Consider the following 19190-nt stretch of genomic DNA (forward strand, 5'->3'; position numbering starts at 1 on the left):
TCTGATGTGTTCACACCCTCTCAGAACAGATAAAACCCCCTTTTGCTGATGAGACCATTTCCCTTCCATTTATCCAAGTTCAGTTTTAGTTTTACTTCTCACAGTGGCCACAGTAGTGGCAAAACAGCTTCCTTGAGTCTGAGAGCTCAGTTATGACTTGGTTTTGTTTATACTTCTGCTTATTGCAGGTGATGGAGCATCCTGTGTATTCCCAAGCACTGGGTGTATAGCAATCTTTACTTGCTTTTCAATAAAATCAACAACGTCAATGGAAGTAGTGTTGGGATTAAGCTTTTAGAGCAGTTTCCTTACAATAATCAACATATTGGTAGGCACGTCCAGCTTACTGCACTTCTTTCATGGCACTGCAACAGCTTCTGAGATGAAGATTGTGGTCTTGAAGAGCTTTCATATCTTCAGATTTGATAGGTATCCATGAAAGAGCCTTTTGCATGTAGGAGGATGTAACTTTCTGTTAGCCAAAATGTTCTGTTACATACCCCGTGGGTGTCTTGTGACTGTCACATGACCATGATGTAATTGAGTATCTGGTGAGCATGATGTAATGGTCTTGTGATGGTGGGGTGATTTAATTTCCCGCCAGTGAGAGGTCATGTGATGGCCTGTTTCAACAGGTATAAAAGGGGAAAGCCTTGCTGTGACGCAGGTCAATTCGTTGTTTAATTCGTCAGTGACTCCATTATGCTGCGTATTTATCTCATAACGCAGTTTTGTTTTAAAGTGGAGTTTTACTTTCTACCTTAAGTCTCAAAGGTTATTGCCAACAGTCTTGCCAAACGCTGCCAGTTTAGTCCAGTCAGAGAGTGAAGAATTTACCGAAGTACGGAAAACCCAAAGGATTGAGAAAAGTTGGTGTCGTCATCGGTAATACAGGATCGGCCTTATTGAATCCTCATTCAGAGGGTAGTGGCCTGCATCCGAGATAGCTCCTGTATTGTGGAAGCAGAAAGAGCTGGACGCAACATTTTGCCAAGGAAAGGTCAGTGCCTTTAAGCCATTTTATTTCCTTCATCGTAAATCCTTTGGGCAAGCCATATTTCGGCTGGGATCAGCAGTAACGTCATGTCGTCGAGGAATTCGTTACTTCAGGAAAGTCTCTCCTAATTGACTGTGTAAATCATTTGGACTTTTGCATTTACCACTTTTAAGAACTGTGATCACATTTATTGCTTTAAGAAATATGTTCGCATTTATCGCTTAAAGAACCGTTCGAGTTGCCGTATAGCAGTTAATTTCCGATTAAGTTAGTCATTTGTTTACTTTTAATTTTTTTATTGAGCAGTGTTTGATAAATGTTTTATTTGTTTATAAAAAAAACTGTCTCAATTCTGTACTTATTGTTGCCTTATCATAACAGTTCCTGTTATGATGTCAAGCCCCAGCCTTGACATATCCTTTCTTAGGGTCAACATGCTGGCAATTTGTTAAGTTTTCTCAGATGACTCCTAGTGTATAGCTCAAGGAAATAGAAGCAATCACTATGGTTTTCAGTCTTGCCTTCAACACTGTTTCCAAATGCCCCCATGAATGCATGATACTGCAATAGATCACCATCAAAGATTTGATCTCACTTTTAAGCAAAGATGAAATGCCTTGTTGTCCCAATAAGGTTGTTATTTCATCTTGCTTCCTCATAATATCAATAATACTGTTTTGACCTCTATCATCTGAAACAAGAATGTTTCTATGCTGTAAGTGAATTTCCCCATGAGCCCTTTGAGCTGTTGGATATGACATAGGTTCAGAGTGCCTCATTAGTGTAGGCTGAGATTAAACACCCTGAGTTACCTCTTGGTTTTTGTACATGTATCCCAAACACTCAAGGGACAAATGAATCAACTTTGATATTGAGTGATCTTGTTTTCCCCTGTGCCTTTTCAAAATGAGAATTTGCACCATGGGACTGTCCTGCTGGAGCACTTTTAGCACTCAACACACTTGAAGCCCTTAGCACATTAACTTTGGACACCTGTGTGGCAATTTCTTCCCACAACTTAAGCTGCTCCTTCCTTTTCCATAGCTGTTCCTCTTGCTCTTCTAGTGTATGTTTACCCTTCACTAATTGTCGACGAGCCATTAATGCAGCTAAATCAGCCGCTTCTTTAACCTGTGCAGAGGACATCATAGATACAGAAGATTTTCTTCCTGCAGCAGAGCTTCAGGTGCTGATATATGACACACTGAGGGTCATTTATTACATGCATAGTCAAAACCTGTCTTGAAATTTCAGAGACATTGTCTGATGGAAATAGGCATCCGTTAATCTCATGAGACCATGGATTTGCGCCTTGGAAGGTTTCCAGGGCGCAGGCCTGGGCAGGGTTGTATGGGAGACCGGCAGTTGCGCAAGCTGCAGGCCTTCCCCGCTCCATGCCACCGATGTTGTCCAAGGGAAGGGCATTAGGATCCAAGCAGCTTGGCACCGGTGACGTCGCAGAGCAATGTGTTGTTAAGTGCCTTGCTCAAGGACACAATGTGCTGCCTCAGCTGAGGCTCGAACCAGTGATCTTCAGATCACTAGACCGATGCCTTATCCACTAGGTCACGCACCAACACTCTGATCCAGTGTCCCCTTCACCATCAGGTCTGATCAAGTGAAGGTGTTGGGAATCTGATTCGGAGGGGCTGAGGCATGCAATAGCAACTGGCAGGAGAGGACTGCCAAGGTGAAACAGAAACTGGGACTGTGGAGAGGGCGCTCCCTTTCGATAACGGGCAAGAACCTGGTGTGAGGTGCTCTCAGGGCTGCTGTACTTGGCGCAGGTGTGGCTTGTCCCCTGATGGAAGGTGAGAGACATATTCATTTGTTGCAGCAACATAATCTTCAAAGTAATGTCTGAGTTAACCGTTGTTTCACATGCTCTTTTAATGTACTGCTATAGCTATCGATGCTTGAAAAAGATTCATTCTGTTTCACCTGCTCGTCCTTCGGAAGCAAAGAAATTAGTATTGATGTTGCTTAGCAACAGCTTCACAGAGATTAGTCAAATCCTTAAAATGAGATTGCACTTGTAAGGCATTTCCCTTATTTTTCATAAGATCCTTAATTAATGGTATTAAACCTTTAAATTTGTTCACATTCTATATTCCTTTCTAAGACTTTCAATTCTACTCACCAAAGCTTTGGCAGTAAGTTTAATATCTCTTTTACCTGCCCCAACTTCAAGATCGCTGACATCAGTTCCATGCTTCGAATCACTCATTTTACATTCTTCTTACTTCGCAACTCACAATTAACTCTTTGTTCACCCACAGCATATTCACAAGGTATACTGGCAATATTCCGTACAATAAACATAGGCAACAAACAAACTGTCCACACATCCACAGCACTTAAACTGGACCAAACAAAAAGCGTTCAATTCAAATGTTGGCAACTGGAAGAATATTTCAGTACTTCACTAAAACAAAGTGACTGATCGAGAGACAAACACCACCCAATAAGAGCAGTAGACCCTAAAGGACAGGCAATTTAAAACCGTGTTCAAACCACAAATACACAGCATGAATCAACAAAAGGGGTGGCAGGTAATCCTAAAGCAATTCCAATTTTGCCAACAGGTCTGAGGCAATCTTTTGCATAAACTTGTGTTAATTTGGTAAAACTATTTTTTGTTAAAAAAATGTAGTGGTTACTTGAAAAAAACATTTAAGCTGCTGACAGACTGAGTGAGGGACTGAACATTCATGCTCCCAAATAACTGAGCTCCAAGTCGATAAAAGTACGTTTCATCCTTTATTCTGAAACCAGTAAAGACGAGCGATCAGAATTAGTGAAATAAGCAAAATAACAAAACAAGTGTAGCAACAGCAAAGTTAATGATATTAACAATATAAGCGATGTAAGCAGTTAGTGATCAACAAAAAATATCCAACCAAGTCTCTCTCTAACTAATGATACAAAGCTTGAATATGTGACTATACTTATCTACTTCAACCATACCCCAACCCACATGACAAATGACCATAACCCAAAGTTCAAAGTAAATTTATTATCAAAGTACATAAATATCACCATATACAACCCTGAGATTCATTTTCCTGTGGGCATACTCAGCAAATCTATAGAATAGTAGCTATAACAGGATCAATGAAAAATCAATCAACAGAGTGCAGAAGACAACAAACTGTGCAAATGCAAATATAAATAAATAGTAACAAATAATGAGAACATGAGATAAAGAGTCCTTAAAGTGAGATCATCGGTTGTAGGAACACTTCAAAGAATGTAGTTATCCCTAATCTTTATTCGCTCACTTACTCCTTTTTCCCCACCAAAATAAGTATATATATATGTGTGCATATATGTATATGTGTGTTTATATATGTATGTGTATGTATATATATATATATATATATACATATACACACACACATATATAGGAGTACACAGGGAAATCTTTTCTGTGTAATGGATTTGTTCACTGACTTTTATGTATACTGCAATGAGGGCCCTCAACTCACAAATAGGAGGGGTTATCCCCACAGCTAGACATTTCCTCTAGTTCAATGCAGGGTCATTTACTAGAGACGTCAGCCTTGGAATCACACGTTCGTTGCCATTTTTGTTATTATTAGAGTTTCTTGGTTCTTATTTGTTCAGGGAGTAGATCGATTAAGTTTTATTCTAATTTCAATGATACATTGACAGATAAATACAGATGGTTAAGGACAAGGTAAAATTCATTTCTTTTAATGTAAATGGGCTATTAAATCCAATCAAACGTAAGAAAATTTTATCCAAAATGAAAAAAGAACAAGCCCATGTAGTATATTTACAGGAAACTCATTTAAGTGATAATGAGCATAAAAAACTAAAGAGAATGGGCTTCACTAATCTGTTTTTCTCCTCATATAAATCAGGACATAGGTGAGGAGTTGCTATTCTTATCTCAAGTAAGCTAAATTTTGAAAAAATATTCAAAATGGGAGATAAAGAAGGCAGATAAATGGAGAAGATAACAGCATCTGTTAATCAAAAGCTGGAACAATTTGATTCATACTGGGAAAAATGGTTTAACTACATAATGACTCATAGGCCTGATTTTATTCTCACAAATCAATGAATCTGTTGTAAAAAAAAGATCACTCCCTACTTGTACATAGTTCTTTCCTTTTGCTTGTTTTTTCTTTCCTCTTTTCTATAAGTGTATACCCCAGATAAATACTTTGTGGAGATTTTGTGATATATATGATATATATGTACAATGTCTGGAATACATCTTACAGATATGTTTGTTTGATGAAAAAATAAATTACAAAAAAAAAGCATGTAGTTATCCCCTTTTATTCAAGAGTTTGATGGTTGGGGGGTAGTGACTATTCTTGAACATGGTCTTATGAGTCTTGAGACTCTTGTACCTTCTTCCTGATGGCAGGAGTGAGAAAAGAACATGACCTGGGTGATGAGGATCTCTGATGATGGATGCTGCTTTCCTATGACAGCGTTTCATGTACATGTGCTCAATGGTTGGGAGCACTTTACCCATAATGTACTGGGCCATATCTATTACCTTTTGTAGGGTTTCCGTGCAAAAGCATTGGTGTTTTCATACCAGGTTGTGATGCAGCCAGTCAATATACTCTCCACTACATATTTATAGAAGTTTGTCAGAGATTTAGATGTAATGCCAAATCTCTGCAGACTCCTATGGAAATAGAGGTGCTACCGCGCTTTCTTTGCAATTGCACTTAAGTGCTGGGTGAAGAAAGATCCTCTTAAATAGTAGCACACAGCACAAAATAAAATGCAAACTGACAGAAAATAGATACATGGCTCCTGCACTGGTGACTGGGCAAATAGATGGTAGATGAAATTTAAAGCAGGAATAATGGGAAGTTTGTAATTTTGTAAGGAGAAAAGGGCAATATCAACAAAAGGGCACTATTAACAAAGAATACAAGAACAGAGATCCAGAAGTAAGTACAGTATGTAAGTTGAAAAAAGTTAAAAAGTTTACAGCATCCTGAGTTTTATAAGGCATTTTATTCAAGAACTAGATGAACCTTTATAAAACAATATTTTGACCACAATTTGAATACTATGGATGCTATGACTTAGGAAGAATGTTGAAAGCTTTAGAGAGGATACAGAATTATTAAATTACTCCAGGGTGAGATAATTTAGGCATGTGGATGGATTGGAAAATTTATGGTTGTTTTTCTTATAATACCATAGTGTTAGTGAAAATTATTAGGAGAAATAAATGAAGGAAAACATGTTGCCCCGTGTTTTTGGAATACAGAAATGGGGATCATGGTCTTAAAATCAGTGGTAGGCAACGTAGAACTGAGATGAGAAATGTATTCACTCCAAGAGAATTCTCTACGCTGGTGGATTCTGATTAATTGCATTGAGAACTGACATTGATAAAAGATGAATCAAGGTATAAGGAGATAAGGCAAGAAAAAATTTGTTGTCCCTTGAAACAATGGGATGTGATTACGAAAAGGCAGGACATTTAAAACTGAGGTGTGTATGAATAGAGGGTGGGACAACTCCGGAATTCTCTCACTGAAGGGTTGTGGTGGCTGCTGCATTTTAAAGGTTTCAAAGGTACATTTAATGTCAGAAAAATGTATATAATACATCCTGAAATGCTTTTTCTTCGCAACCATCCACAAAAACAGAGGAGTGCTCCAAAGAATGAATGACAGTTAAATGTTAGAACCCCAAAGTCCCCCCCAGCTCTCTTCCCTCCCTCGCATAAGCAGCAGCAAGCATGATCTCCCCCTCCCCCACCACCAGCAAAAAGAAAAGCATCGGGACCCATCACCAAGCATGAGCAAAGCAACAGCAAAGACGCAGACTTGCAGTTACCCCAAAGACTATGTGTACACCCGGTATTCGACATACCACAGGCTCTCTCTTTCTCTCTCCCTAATAAGTGAGAAAGAGATGTTTCCATTTCACAGCGAGAGGGGACACAATACCAAACAACTTGCTGGTTAAAAGCCCATTGCGTCGCTTTTCCGAGCTCTATGCCTAAAGATCTCAGGTCTCTGGGCACACAGCCGAAGATCTTCCAGCTCACACGACACCGACCTTCAATCCGCCCGTTTCCAGAGCCCTAAGATCCTAGGCCTCCAAAGGCGAGCCGAACTGTTAGGCCGTGCCCTTAGCATGTTGGATAATGGCCAGTCATGAAATCCCGAGAGTGGGTTCCATTCCCGCAAAGAACCGAAGTCAGCATATAACTCCAGGTCAGGGTCTTCAAAAGAACCCTGAAAGGGAAAACTGGAGATGTTAAAGATGGAAATAGAGCTGTTTCTGAAGATGAAAGCAAAGGAGTCACCATTTAGCGCCATCTTGACTAAGCTCCACCCTTTGAAAGAGATACATAAGGTAAAAATATGGCAATGAGGTTAATGAGAACTGACAGAGAAGAGGAATTGAGACCTGGGGTAGATCAGCCATAGTAAAACTGAATGACAAGATAGATATGATAGATAGACCTCAGTATGTGCGGTTGGGAGACTGTAGGTCTGACACGGTGGTCAGCAGCACAGGGGCGCCGCAGGGAACTATACTCTCTCCGGTCCTGTTCACCCTGTACACATCAGACTTCCAATATAACTCGGAGTCCTGCCATGTGCAGAAGTTCGCTGATGACACGGCCATAGTGGGGTGTGTCAGGAATGGACAGGAGGAGGAGTATAGGAAACTGATACAGGACTTTGTGATATGGTGCAACTCAAACTACCTGCGTCTCAATATCACCAAGACCAAGGAGATGGTGGTGGACTTTAGGAGATCTAGGCCTCATATGGAGCCAGTGATCATTAATGGAGAATGTGTGGAGCAGGTTAAGACCTACAAGTATCTGGGAGTACAGTTAGACGAGAAGCTAGACTGGACTGCCAACACAGATGCCTTGTGCAGGAAGGCACAGAGTCGACTGTACTTCCTAAGAAGGTTGGCGTCATTCAATGTCTGTAGTGAGATGCTGAAGATGTTCTATAGGTCAGTTGTGGAGAGCGCCCTCTTCTTTGTGGTGGCGTGTTGGGGAGGAAGCATTAAGAAGAGGGACGCCTCACGTCTTAATAAGCTGGTAAGGAAGGCGGGCTCTGTCGTGGGCAAAGTACTGGAGAGTTTAACATCGGTAGCTGAGCGAAGGGCGCTGAGTAGGCTACGGTCAATTATGGATAACTCTGAACATCCTCTACATAGCACCATCCAGAGACAGAGAAGCAGTTTCAGTGACAGGTTACTATCAATGCAATGCTCCTCAGACAGGATGAAGAGGTCAATACTCCCCAATGCCATCAGGCTTTACAATTCTACCGCCAGGACTTAAGAACTTTTTAAAAGCTATTATTAATGCTTTTTGAGATAGTGATTTAGATAGATAGATAGATAGATAGATAGATACTTTATTCATCCCCATGGGGAAATTCAACATTTTTTCCAATGTCCCATACACTTGTTGTAGCAAAAACTCATTACATACAATACTTAACTCAGTAATAATATGATATGCATATCATATTTTTTTTACTGAGTTAAGTATTGTATGTAATTAGTTTTGCTACAACAAGTGTATGGGACATTGGAAAAAAGTTGAATTTCCCCATGGGGATGAATAAAGTATCTATCTATCTATATGAGGGATTGGGTGGCCTATTGTTATATTGCTTTTTGAATTCTAAAGTTCAGCCTCAACTTTGTTGAATGCAGAGTATTCTTGATGTTCCCTGGTGGTTACTGTGAATAGTCTTCATTAAGAGCAGCAAGACATTTTAAGATTCCAGTGCTTGGAAATATTGCGAATGATTAGAGATGCCAAACATGGAGCAATCAGGCAATATGAACTAATGTTTCTTTATTGGATTCTGTATGTTTAATTTGCAAAACTATCTATCCAGTCTCTTGTGCCAGTTTTGTTATGAACAGCTTAAACAAAGGGTTGTTGAGCATTAAAGCAGATTTTTTAAGACCACTAAATCCATGCTAACATTCTGCTCTCTACACTACTATCACCTGCCTGATGCTAGAAATAGTCAGCAAGTCGAGCTATATCTGAGGCGAGAGAAAATATAGCGGTTTCTCAATTTCCAAAAGTCATAGGAGCAGAAACAGCATTCGGCCCATCGAGTCTGCACAGTTTGAGCTTTATTTCAGAGAAAAAAACATTTAAGAATAAATCCATTCTTCGGTAGGTCGTCAACAAAAATGTCGTTCTTCTTCAGCTCTAGGCAATGTGTATGTATCTTATTTTGCACTTCTTACTGTTTTTACCTGGCTCTAAATGAGGCCTAAAGCATCGCTCTGATTCCTGCACCGTTACCTACCTTAAATACCATTGCAACCACACTTACTGACATTGATTGATGATTTGTGCAATCAATCAAAATGCAGAACTGGGCCATCAAGCGCAACTACGATTTGATAGATCGACCAGAAAGCCAATCATAATTGAAAATGCCACCAGTAAGCCCGCCTCTTAGACGCATTCGTCCAATCGATCACCCGTCGTTAGGGTTCGCAGCGGCTTTATATTGTGCGTACATAAACAACCTTCCTTTAACAAAATCAAATATTATAATTCATAAAAATGATTATATATTACATCGAATGTAAGGTTTAGACAAACTAAATTTAAATTGCATCCTTCCTTTCCGTCGCCGCTTACTCGATGGCCGTAACCTTTCACCTTCATCACAAACCCGCGCCTGAACCGAAGCTGCAGGGATGATCGACAGCGGTATTATCCAATTGGAAGGCAGATCTTTTTTATTCTAGGTGACGCTGTTTTCCAGGTGTCGAATGAAAGCGTGAGGCGGGCGGGTACTTCCGGTAGTGGGGTAGACTGCGCGGCGGCGGGAGGTGAGGAGCTGCCGGTGAGGAGCGGCGCCGCTGTGGAATCCCGCCATTTTTGAACTCTCGAGTTGAAGCGGAGCGACGGGTTCGCCCCTTTGGACCATTCCCGTTACTGCGGTGCGAACGGCGAGATTGGCTAGGCCTCGATCGCCCGGCCCATCTCCTACGGAGCCGGCCAACCGGCCGGCACCCACATAGGACCATGGCGCCGCTGCTGGGCAGGAAGCCATTCCCGCTGGCGAAGCCGCTTACCGACATAACGTCAGAGGAGACAATCTACGTGATCGAGCACAGCGGCGAGGGGTTCAGGAGCAACGAGTATCCTTAGATTGCGGAGATACCGGATGTCGGTGTTGGGGCAGGGACGGCATCCATCTCCCCAGGGACCCTGTCTGGGCTCGGGGCAGGACCTGATGTTATTCCTGCTGCTGGCCGAGCAAGAGTCAGAGCAGCTGTGGCGAGGGCGGCACTGATTGAGTGTCCTGTCATGCTGTCTGTCAGGCATCGCACCCCAGCCCTGATCCGTTTCGTGGCCCTGCTAAGCGACTTCAGACTCTCTTGTTTTTAACTCCACAAGTTCGTCATTGCCGAGAGGCCCAGTTGGGACAGTCTGGGCCTACTCGCCGATGCCTTTTCGCTGGGATCCCAGAGGAGCCTGAATATCAGGCTCCAACCTGGTCTCAGAATCACTCTGAGTGTAATGGAGTTCACGTTCGAACAGATTTTTACAGCGTTCGAAGATTGTTTCATCGTTTTCTTCCATATTGCGAATGTTGCCCTGACAGTTTCTAAGAACAATCCCTATAGTTCCCACATTTTATCTGCCATATTAAAGATCATTATGAATTTGTATAGCTGTAGCTTCGTGCAGAAAGGCTGAAGATATTTCAATTTTAAGGAAAAATCAAAGCCCATCGATGCTCAGTAACTGAACAGTTGAGGATTATAATAAAGACTAAAACAAAGGACTGGAAATACTTAACTGCTGAAATATTAACCCCATTGCTGTCTCCACAGAATGTAGCTATGGCGATAAGATTTTTGCTAAGTACTTCCAGCATTTTGTTCTTAATTCACTATCCCAGGATATGGAGGTTTTATATAATTATCACTTACCTTAAGGGATTCTTGCCTGAAATGTTGACTGTTGTGTAACCTTTTGGGTGTCGATGGCCTTGAGGCTTTATGACTGTAGAGCTTTAATGTTGCTATTTTTATTTATAAAAGGAGTTTCAAAGTAGATTTTCAAGAAAGCCGTGCAACATTATTTTCTGTTTGGAGAACTCTCATTTTGATTTGGCAATTTATTTTGAGGTTGGGTATATAATTGAGGCATCTTAAAATATAAGAGTCTGCCTTTCGTTTTTGATTTTAGGCAAGGGGGTTTTTAGGAGAATATGTAGAATCGTGTTAAGTTACTTCAAATAGATTTTTAAAATTTTAGATTTTGTAAAAGGCCATCTTTGGATTTCTCCTTAAGTGGTTGCTATGGTTATGCCCACTCTGTTTATGTCTTCTTAGGTTTCAGGCCTATATAGGTTTGTGCAATGTGCCCAATGGAACACATTACACTTACCGTGCAGAAGCTCAGCCATTTATGTAACCTGGTAAAACAAAGTATCACAATTGTGAATTTCGGGTTGGAAAAGATTTTTTTTGAGAAAGAAAACATTTTATTTCAAGTACGATTAAAATAGGGCCTTCTAGAGATTGTATAACTTGTAGTTTTCCGAAGTTTAGATGTCTGTGTTTTTAAAACTATGAACACAGGTTTGTAGATGCATGTTAGGACGGCACTGCAGTTTTGTTTGTGTTTTTCCAGTTCTGGTAAAGGTTGAGAAGATCCGTATTGACTTCTTGTTCATAGCTTTGGTTCCCGTTTCTCATGGCAATTGCACAGTAATGAATACATTTGTAGAGTGGTAGAGGCCTTGTCAACTGAGGAGGAAAATGTTTTAGACCTGCTTTGGTGATCTTGTAATTAGTCCCAGCTTGTTTACAAATGGTAGTAACTGTGCACAGATTCACTGTAGTTTTGTGGGCTGTACTGTATTTTATGTTGCTTATATTAACCTAAATGTGGAGTTTCATTCAAACTCTGTAGAGTAGAGGCATCCTGCTAATAGGATGGGTCCCGTAGTTCAGTAACTTGATCATTGGATTCTGAGCTCCTGGTCTAGAATGCTTTGATGGCATTGCAATTCAGCTAGTTTAATTTAAGATGCTGTAAAATAACTTGTGTTTTGAAAAAAAAAGCAATTAGGCCGGCATTTAAGAATATTAAACAGTAACTGTACTAGATAAGATGCAGTGGAATTTTGGGAAATGATCTTTGAGTGTCTTGTTGAATTTATGACTTGTTATATAAATTTGACTCTTTATTTCAGTGATAGTTTTAAATGATGGGTTACTCAGCTTTTAAGTACAAGTGGTTTCTGGTTAATTAAGACACATCAGGACCAGTACATTTTGGCCCAATTGCTGAAGTTTCATGGAAGTTCTTAAAATGGTATCTAATAAAAGACCAACTACCATTTAATTGAGTAGTGCAATATGTATTTAAATGAAATACAAAACAAATTATAACATGACCAATATTACTATAGTACTATAAAACTATATTAGTTCTTGATGGAGGAAATCATCCAATGTACTCTGCCATGTTCTTTTGACTAAATGAACAAAATCAGCACAGACACAGTGCAGGTAATAGACTGCCTTCAATACAGTGCTTTCGATGATTGCATTTGTAATGTGACGGGTTAACTTACTTTCTGGTTGAAAGCCGCCGCCTCCATGCTGGTTGCTGATCTGCCCATTCAAAGGATGCGGCAGCTGTATCCCTTTGGCTGACTTGCATGTCGCGGCACCGGCTTCTGTTTCTGAGGTGTATGAGAATAGCATATGCGAGAGCCATGGTCTTTGCTAGGGGTTCCCCTTCAGACTGAGTCACAACCAGGGCTGAAGGACCATTACATCGGTGTACGGCAGAAAGGAGGGCCCGAGCGCACACTTAACTAAGTACCTGTTTGTTGAATGTTCAGTGTTGTAGTTCTGTAACTTGGGGAGACTTAACAAAGTGCAAGCTTGAGTTAGAAGTGTTATTAAATGTTTTGTCGTAGTTTTGTAACTTAAGGGGCTTAGATAAGTGCTTGTTTGACTTAGATGCTTGGTTGAGTGTCTCACTGTTTGTAAATAAACAGTTAATGAGCTTACTCACTATCACTGTCTCCTGTTCCACTTAACTGTCTGTTAATCTGCTTCTGCGTAACATTTGGCATGGTCGGCAGGATTCAGTGAGTGTAACAGGAGTTTAAAATGTTCAGGAGTAAGCAAGTGAGAGAACCTGCCCACCCCCATGAAGTGTGCCAAGTTGTCCCGGGGTGGGCTAGCAACAGTGCCGGGTTCAGCAGTCTCACTAATCTACTGGCAGACCATGATGTGCTGGAGGATTATAATTAGTTAATGTGCTTGCTCGCAATTAGTAGCTTCTTTCCCACTTCCTGTGTCCGTGAATCTGCTTCTGTTAAAGAATCCCCCAAATCTTCATTTTCGTTGTAATGTTCAAGATGATTGTTGAGATCATCAAATTCTTCATAGTTCCTAGCTTGTTGAAGTAGTGATATCCCTTCATTTTTATTCCTGGCCATTTCTCATATCTCCAAGCCTGAAACCACAGTGAGCAAAGCAGTTCTGAATTGTCTTGCTGCTTATTTCCTACTAGCTATTAGTAACAAAAATCACTGTGTTTTGAAATATTAACTAGTAACTGTTGCTATTTAATTAGATTTTGTTCTTCAAGAGTTGTCTCAGCTACCCCAACGAACCAGAATCCACTGTGTTTGTAACTTTTTAAATATTCAATTGGTGTTGTCAGTGCACCCCATGCTTTATTGTTGTATTTATTGAAGGTTGGTAAAAGTTAGTACATTGTCATTACTAAGCATCTTTAGCATATTACTAAAGAAAATGTATCTAAAAATCAGTTTTTAATTTCAGTACCTCAGTTATGTTGCAAATAACTTTTACCCACATTTTATGAAACTCATGAAGCTTAATGAAAATTTGGAAGCTTCCAAGCTACAATCAAACTGCATTGTGCTAATCAGGTCTTCTCTCCCTCTCCCATTAGCCCAAATATTTTTGATATTCAGTGATGTATGAAAAACTATTAACTATTACTGTTTAAATACTTAATATTAATTTTTAAATATTAACTGTAAAGCAAACTCTGGAGTAAATACAATAGTTGTGGAGCAAAGCAACAGAGTAAGCCAAGAATAAACCTAAATTTGTCAACAAGTCTTGAGATTTCCACATTTGAAAAATGTTATTTTAAAAGTTAAAAGTCACCCAATTTGAATAGCTGAAAGCACACAATTAATTGGAACTATAGCAGTTTGTCTTTGTTGATCCAAATGTCATTTGTAAATTTTATGTATTTTATTAAATCCCTGCTGTGGTCCTTCAGGTTGTCAGAACATTTCCTGTTTTGTAATGGCATTGCCTGCTCTTGAGTATCACCTTGTGTGGAAAATTTAACTTGGTAACTTTTTATGCTACTAGGTATAACTGGCCATTCTCGAATCAAGTAGTTTTTTGGTGATGTTTTTGCACTTCATAAGCGGTGTTAATACTATAGTCGACAGATGAGAATTTTAAGGGAAAGTTGGGAAAATTTCAACCCATTTCTAGGTGTGTGGTTTCAAGTTATCATGAATTTGTCACCAGTTCCATTGAATTCCCCAGTCTATATTAAGTGGTGCACTTTGGATTTAGTGGGAAGTAAAAGTGAATGGTTGACCTCTGATCCTTAGAGAAGCTTTGGATCTTTCATATCTGTAGGAACGTGCCAAGTGGTTTGATAGCAAAGCAGGAAATAGGAGCAAAGAAAACTGAGAAAAGTGCATATGCAATATGCAGTGCAAATGTGATGAAAGCAGGATGCTTTACAGTACCATCACGATTCTGGTCTATTTTAGCAATGATGACTTGGGGTGTTGAAAGCTCAACCTGCTGGTCATTATGCTGTTTGCCCTGGTAATTTTAATTGCAAAGCAGCCACAGATTTATGTCTGGAAGCTTTGGGGAAAAAAAGTTAGCCCTTTTATAAATCATATATCAATGTGTTTAATTGTAGCAGCATTGAAATAATAATTATGTATTTCTTTATCTGTTGTTGTGAGAGCACCTTGATGAACAATTTATGAATCAACAGCAAATAAGCTTTGAATGTATCCGGCTGTGCACTTATAGTTTTCATTAGTTCAAATCACTGTGTAGATGCAATGAGTGCTCTGTTTTGGGGATAACAATGAATTAATGGAATTATGTGGTCAGGTCTCATTGTTGAGTCCTGAAATCGCCTCATTTTAAAGCACAGTTTAATGTAGAAGTACTCCAATATAAAAAGGAAAATCTGAACAGGAATTGCGAGCATGAGGTTGCCAGTAGTTCGGTTAAGTATAGTCAATTTTTTCTTATTTTACTTCCTGCATAATAATCATCTGAAATACTCTGATGGCTGTCAATGTTAGGAATTTCCAGGAAATGTATCTGCCCCACGGTTATAGGGGTAGAGCTTTTCAGTACCAGTCATATTTCTGATTGAAATGCACTAATGTCAGTTCCAAATGAGCTCTATCTGTAACCATGCTTTTACAAGTAACTTTCAAGTTGTGAATAGATAAACTGAGGTTAAGTCCCAGCTGCAGTTGGTATGTTCAAAAAGAGTGGGGAAAAATTTTATTTAAAGAGAAATTTGGGGAAAAGAAGCATGTTCAGCTATGTGATACAGTATAAGGAACAGAAGTGTGAAAGTGCTAATATAACTTGCTTTTCAATGCTTCCATGCACAAGCTAAATTTACTAATTATTTTCCTGAGCTCTTACTCAGAGAATATGAAACTCGACTGTCTAGATATGCAGAGCGAATCTGGACGTGTAAAAGTACGGGCAGCATTCAGCTCACTCACAAGGAGGCCTGGGAGGAGGAGCAGGAAGTAACTGAACTGTAAGTATATGGCAGATGCTTTCACACAAAATACAATTAATATATTGGGAGAAATCTGACTCCACCTGTTGCTGCAGTAAGTTCTGTTAACCATTGCTAACAATAAGTAGTGGTAACATCCTTTTAAGAGTTGTTGTATTTGATAGATAATGAAAAATGGTAGGGAGAAACTTATGTTAATTTAGAGCAGTATTGCTGCTTGCTGTGTGTAAATTGACTGGGGTTTCATACAAAAGTAACCTTTTGTAAGCATTTTGGAGCATTCAGAGGTAATGAAGTTTATTTTAAAAATCCACCCCCCCACACCCTTTCTATTTTACCTTTTTCTACTCTGCCCCAACCCTTCAATCGACCATATTAATTATATGCACATTTCATCTCTGATGTATTGTGGCTAGATGTAATGCTACAAATTCTGATTAATCACAGGATTTGGGAATTGATGAAGATTGATACATACAAAATTATTGATGGTTTAACTTATATCGCTAGCGGTTAAACAGACTCATGGGATGGAAAGTTTTTAATTTATTATATCCTTCAATACAGTATCATTAGGCTAATCTGGAATAGGAGCTGATTTGTGCAATTTGTGGATTTGAAATGCTGTACAAATACTGGGACACTGGTAATGGTGGCCGCACTGCCTGATGTGACTGGGGGAGAAACTTGAGCCTGTATGCATGCAGGTGGCTTGATATGTTCTTTGTACTTTATTGCAATCATCACATAAATTTATGGAAGTCTCTAATATTGAGTGCAGCTTAGGAACTTTGAAAAGAAGAGACATTCCCTTTGTTGCTCTAAATTATTTTAATCTCTTATCTGTACTCTTTATGTTTTTTAAATGTAAGTTTGGCATCTTATTAATTTTCAGTTTGCTATTCCCTCTGTTAATTGGATGCAACTGAATTTAAACTGGTATAAATCATAAAATAATAATGCAAGATGACCATTAGCTTAATTTAGTCCATGCCCTTATCTGTAAAGTACTGCTGTAAGTCCCTCTCCTTTATCCTTCTACTGATCCAATTTCATTTGAAAGCCATGAACTACCGCTCATGCAGGCAGATCATTCTAAATGACCCACACAAAATGCTGGTGGAACACAGCAGGCCAGGCAGCATCTATAAGGAGAAGCACTGTTGATGTTTCGGGCCGAGACCTTTTGTCAGGACTAGGTTAGGACCAGGCAAATACAGTTCTAAATGAACTGTATTTGCTACAGTTATCCATCCTTCACTTTGTAGAATAAGTACACTGCAGACTCTGTCTCCTTACAATAGCAGCCTCTAGCTCATCTTTGGGATCTTGATTATGTTGCCATGTTAACTTGTATATTGCTGTATCCATCCTGCCCCACCTGTGGTACTCTTTTGTTAGCCATTTATTTTGATTTAAATGAAGATTCTTGACATGATTGATTTTTGATTGGTATTGTCCAAGGTGGAATCAGAGGCAAACTAGTGTGGATACCTTTTATCTTTAAGAAGAAAGATTAGGATGGATGGAGGAGTAGATAAAGTGATCATATTTAAAAATTGATGTAAAATCAGTATTTATGGAAGGAAATAGTTAACTCTGAATTTGATATATTTTTGTAGTTTAGCATGGATTCTTGTCGTCATGGAGATGTTGCATAAAGTGAGTGAATTAATTTAGAAAAGGATACAATTGAATGTGTCATTTTTGGGATACTGATTTCTGCTTTGGACGAATAGAATGTAACATTTCAAAATGATCAAGTGGGTTGCAATATAATAAAAATGCTGAAAGCAGAGCTAAATACTGCTGGAAGATCTCAGCTTGATGAGCAGTGTGGGGGGTGTATGAAGGAATTGTCTGTGTTTGGGTTGATACCCTGCATTAGAACTGAGTGGAAAAGGGTGATAGCCAGTATAAAGAGGAGGGGGTGAAACAGGGACTAGTAGGTGACAGCTGAATCAAGGAGGGGTGAAGGATGGCAGGCACATGGAGCAGATGGGGAGGTGAGAGTGAAGGTGAGGACAGTTGCTTGAGGAGGAAAAACAGAAGTTACCTTTGCTGGAATCTGAAACGTAAGCAAGGTCATTAAGGAAGCATTAGGTGAGAAATGAGCAGATGGTGGAGGATATCTAGTAGATGAATGGTAGGTGGAATCAGAGGGGGCAGGATGAAAATGGGTGATTGATTGGGGGGGGGTGAGGCGGTAGTGAATAGGTATGGGAGGACTGAAAGTAGATTGTAAGAAAGGAGAGAGGAACAGAGGAGGTAAGTATGACCAGAAATTGCATTGGGTTGTTGAATACCCAGGTAGAATATGAATACAGGTGTTCCTCCCCCCCCCCCCCCCCTTTACAAAGGTAGAGCATTTCTATGAAACCTTTCTTAAGCTGAAATGGCGTAAAGTGAAGAACCATTAATTTATATGGGGAAAAATTTTCGTAAAAGCAAAAATCCTTTTTGTAGCGTGAAAACAGGTTACTAATGTAGGTCTTTTGTAAAAGCGAAGCGGCGTAAAGTGAACATTCGTAAAGCGGGGACACCTGTATCAGAAGAACAGCAATTTCTTTTGGCAGCTTGTTTCATACACAAACTACCATTTGTGTGGAAGAAGTTTCCCCTGGAGACTCTTGGGCCAATTCAAAAATTTTAAGTCTGTGCTCTCTAGTTTTAGACTCCCCTACCCAGGGGTTAAAGTTTGGCCATTCTCCTTATTTACGCCCCTCATGATTTTGCATACCTTTGAAAGGTTTATGTAAATCTCAAGTAACATTGCTTTGGGAGATTTGAAAAAACATTCACATTGCTAGTATTTAATTCTCATCCCTAGTTATCCTTGTTCTCAATACAGTCAACTGTTCTGGGATATTGGCTCAGCATGAGTTGAGAAAGGACAGTATTGTCTAAGTCAGGATGCTGTGTAGTTTGAAGTAATACTTACAGATGATAGTCCCTTGCGTTTATTATCTTTATCCTTGTAGCGGATAGAGATAATATTTTTGGGAGGTGTTACAACGAAAACATTGCTGAGTTTCTGCTGTTCGTTTTACAAATTGTTCATGATGCGCTGGTTAAGGAAAGAGTAGTTATTTAAGATGGTACATGAAGCACATTGAAGCTAGATGGCTTCCAGTTGCAGAAGTCCATGTGATGCCTGAAGGGTCTTTAAAATGGTGGAAAGGCATGGAATGTGAATCACTTAATGTAACATTCATAACTTTTGATCTGCTTTTGTGGCTTTATTATTTATGTGGCTAGTCCATTTCAGAATCTGATTAAGTTTCCCACTACATCCATGCTTCCAAACTCAGACTATTGATAGTGAAAGATTCAAGGTTACACGTGTAAATATTG

At 39.5% G+C, this 19190-nt stretch overlaps 1 protein-coding gene across 1 annotated transcript in view; it reads left to right on the plus strand.

The window, feature by feature from the left end:
• Positions 1-9808: 9808 nt before the first annotated feature.
• The window catches only part of baz1b (bromodomain adjacent to zinc finger domain, 1B), a 78504-nt gene continuing 69122 nt past the window's right edge, over positions 9809-19190 (plus strand). The window contains exons 1-2 of the mRNA XM_073053644.1: positions 9809-10159; positions 15738-15854. Coding sequence (XP_072909745.1) covers positions 10044-10159; positions 15738-15854 — 233 coding nt within the window. The 5' untranslated portion in view covers positions 9809-10043. The remainder of the gene's footprint in view (positions 10160-15737; positions 15855-19190) is intronic.

The sequence above is a fragment of the Hemitrygon akajei genome, chromosome 8 (genome assembly GCF_048418815.1).
Source record: "Hemitrygon akajei chromosome 8, sHemAka1.3, whole genome shotgun sequence".
NCBI classification, from domain to species: Eukaryota; Metazoa; Chordata; class Chondrichthyes; order Myliobatiformes; family Dasyatidae; genus Hemitrygon; species Hemitrygon akajei.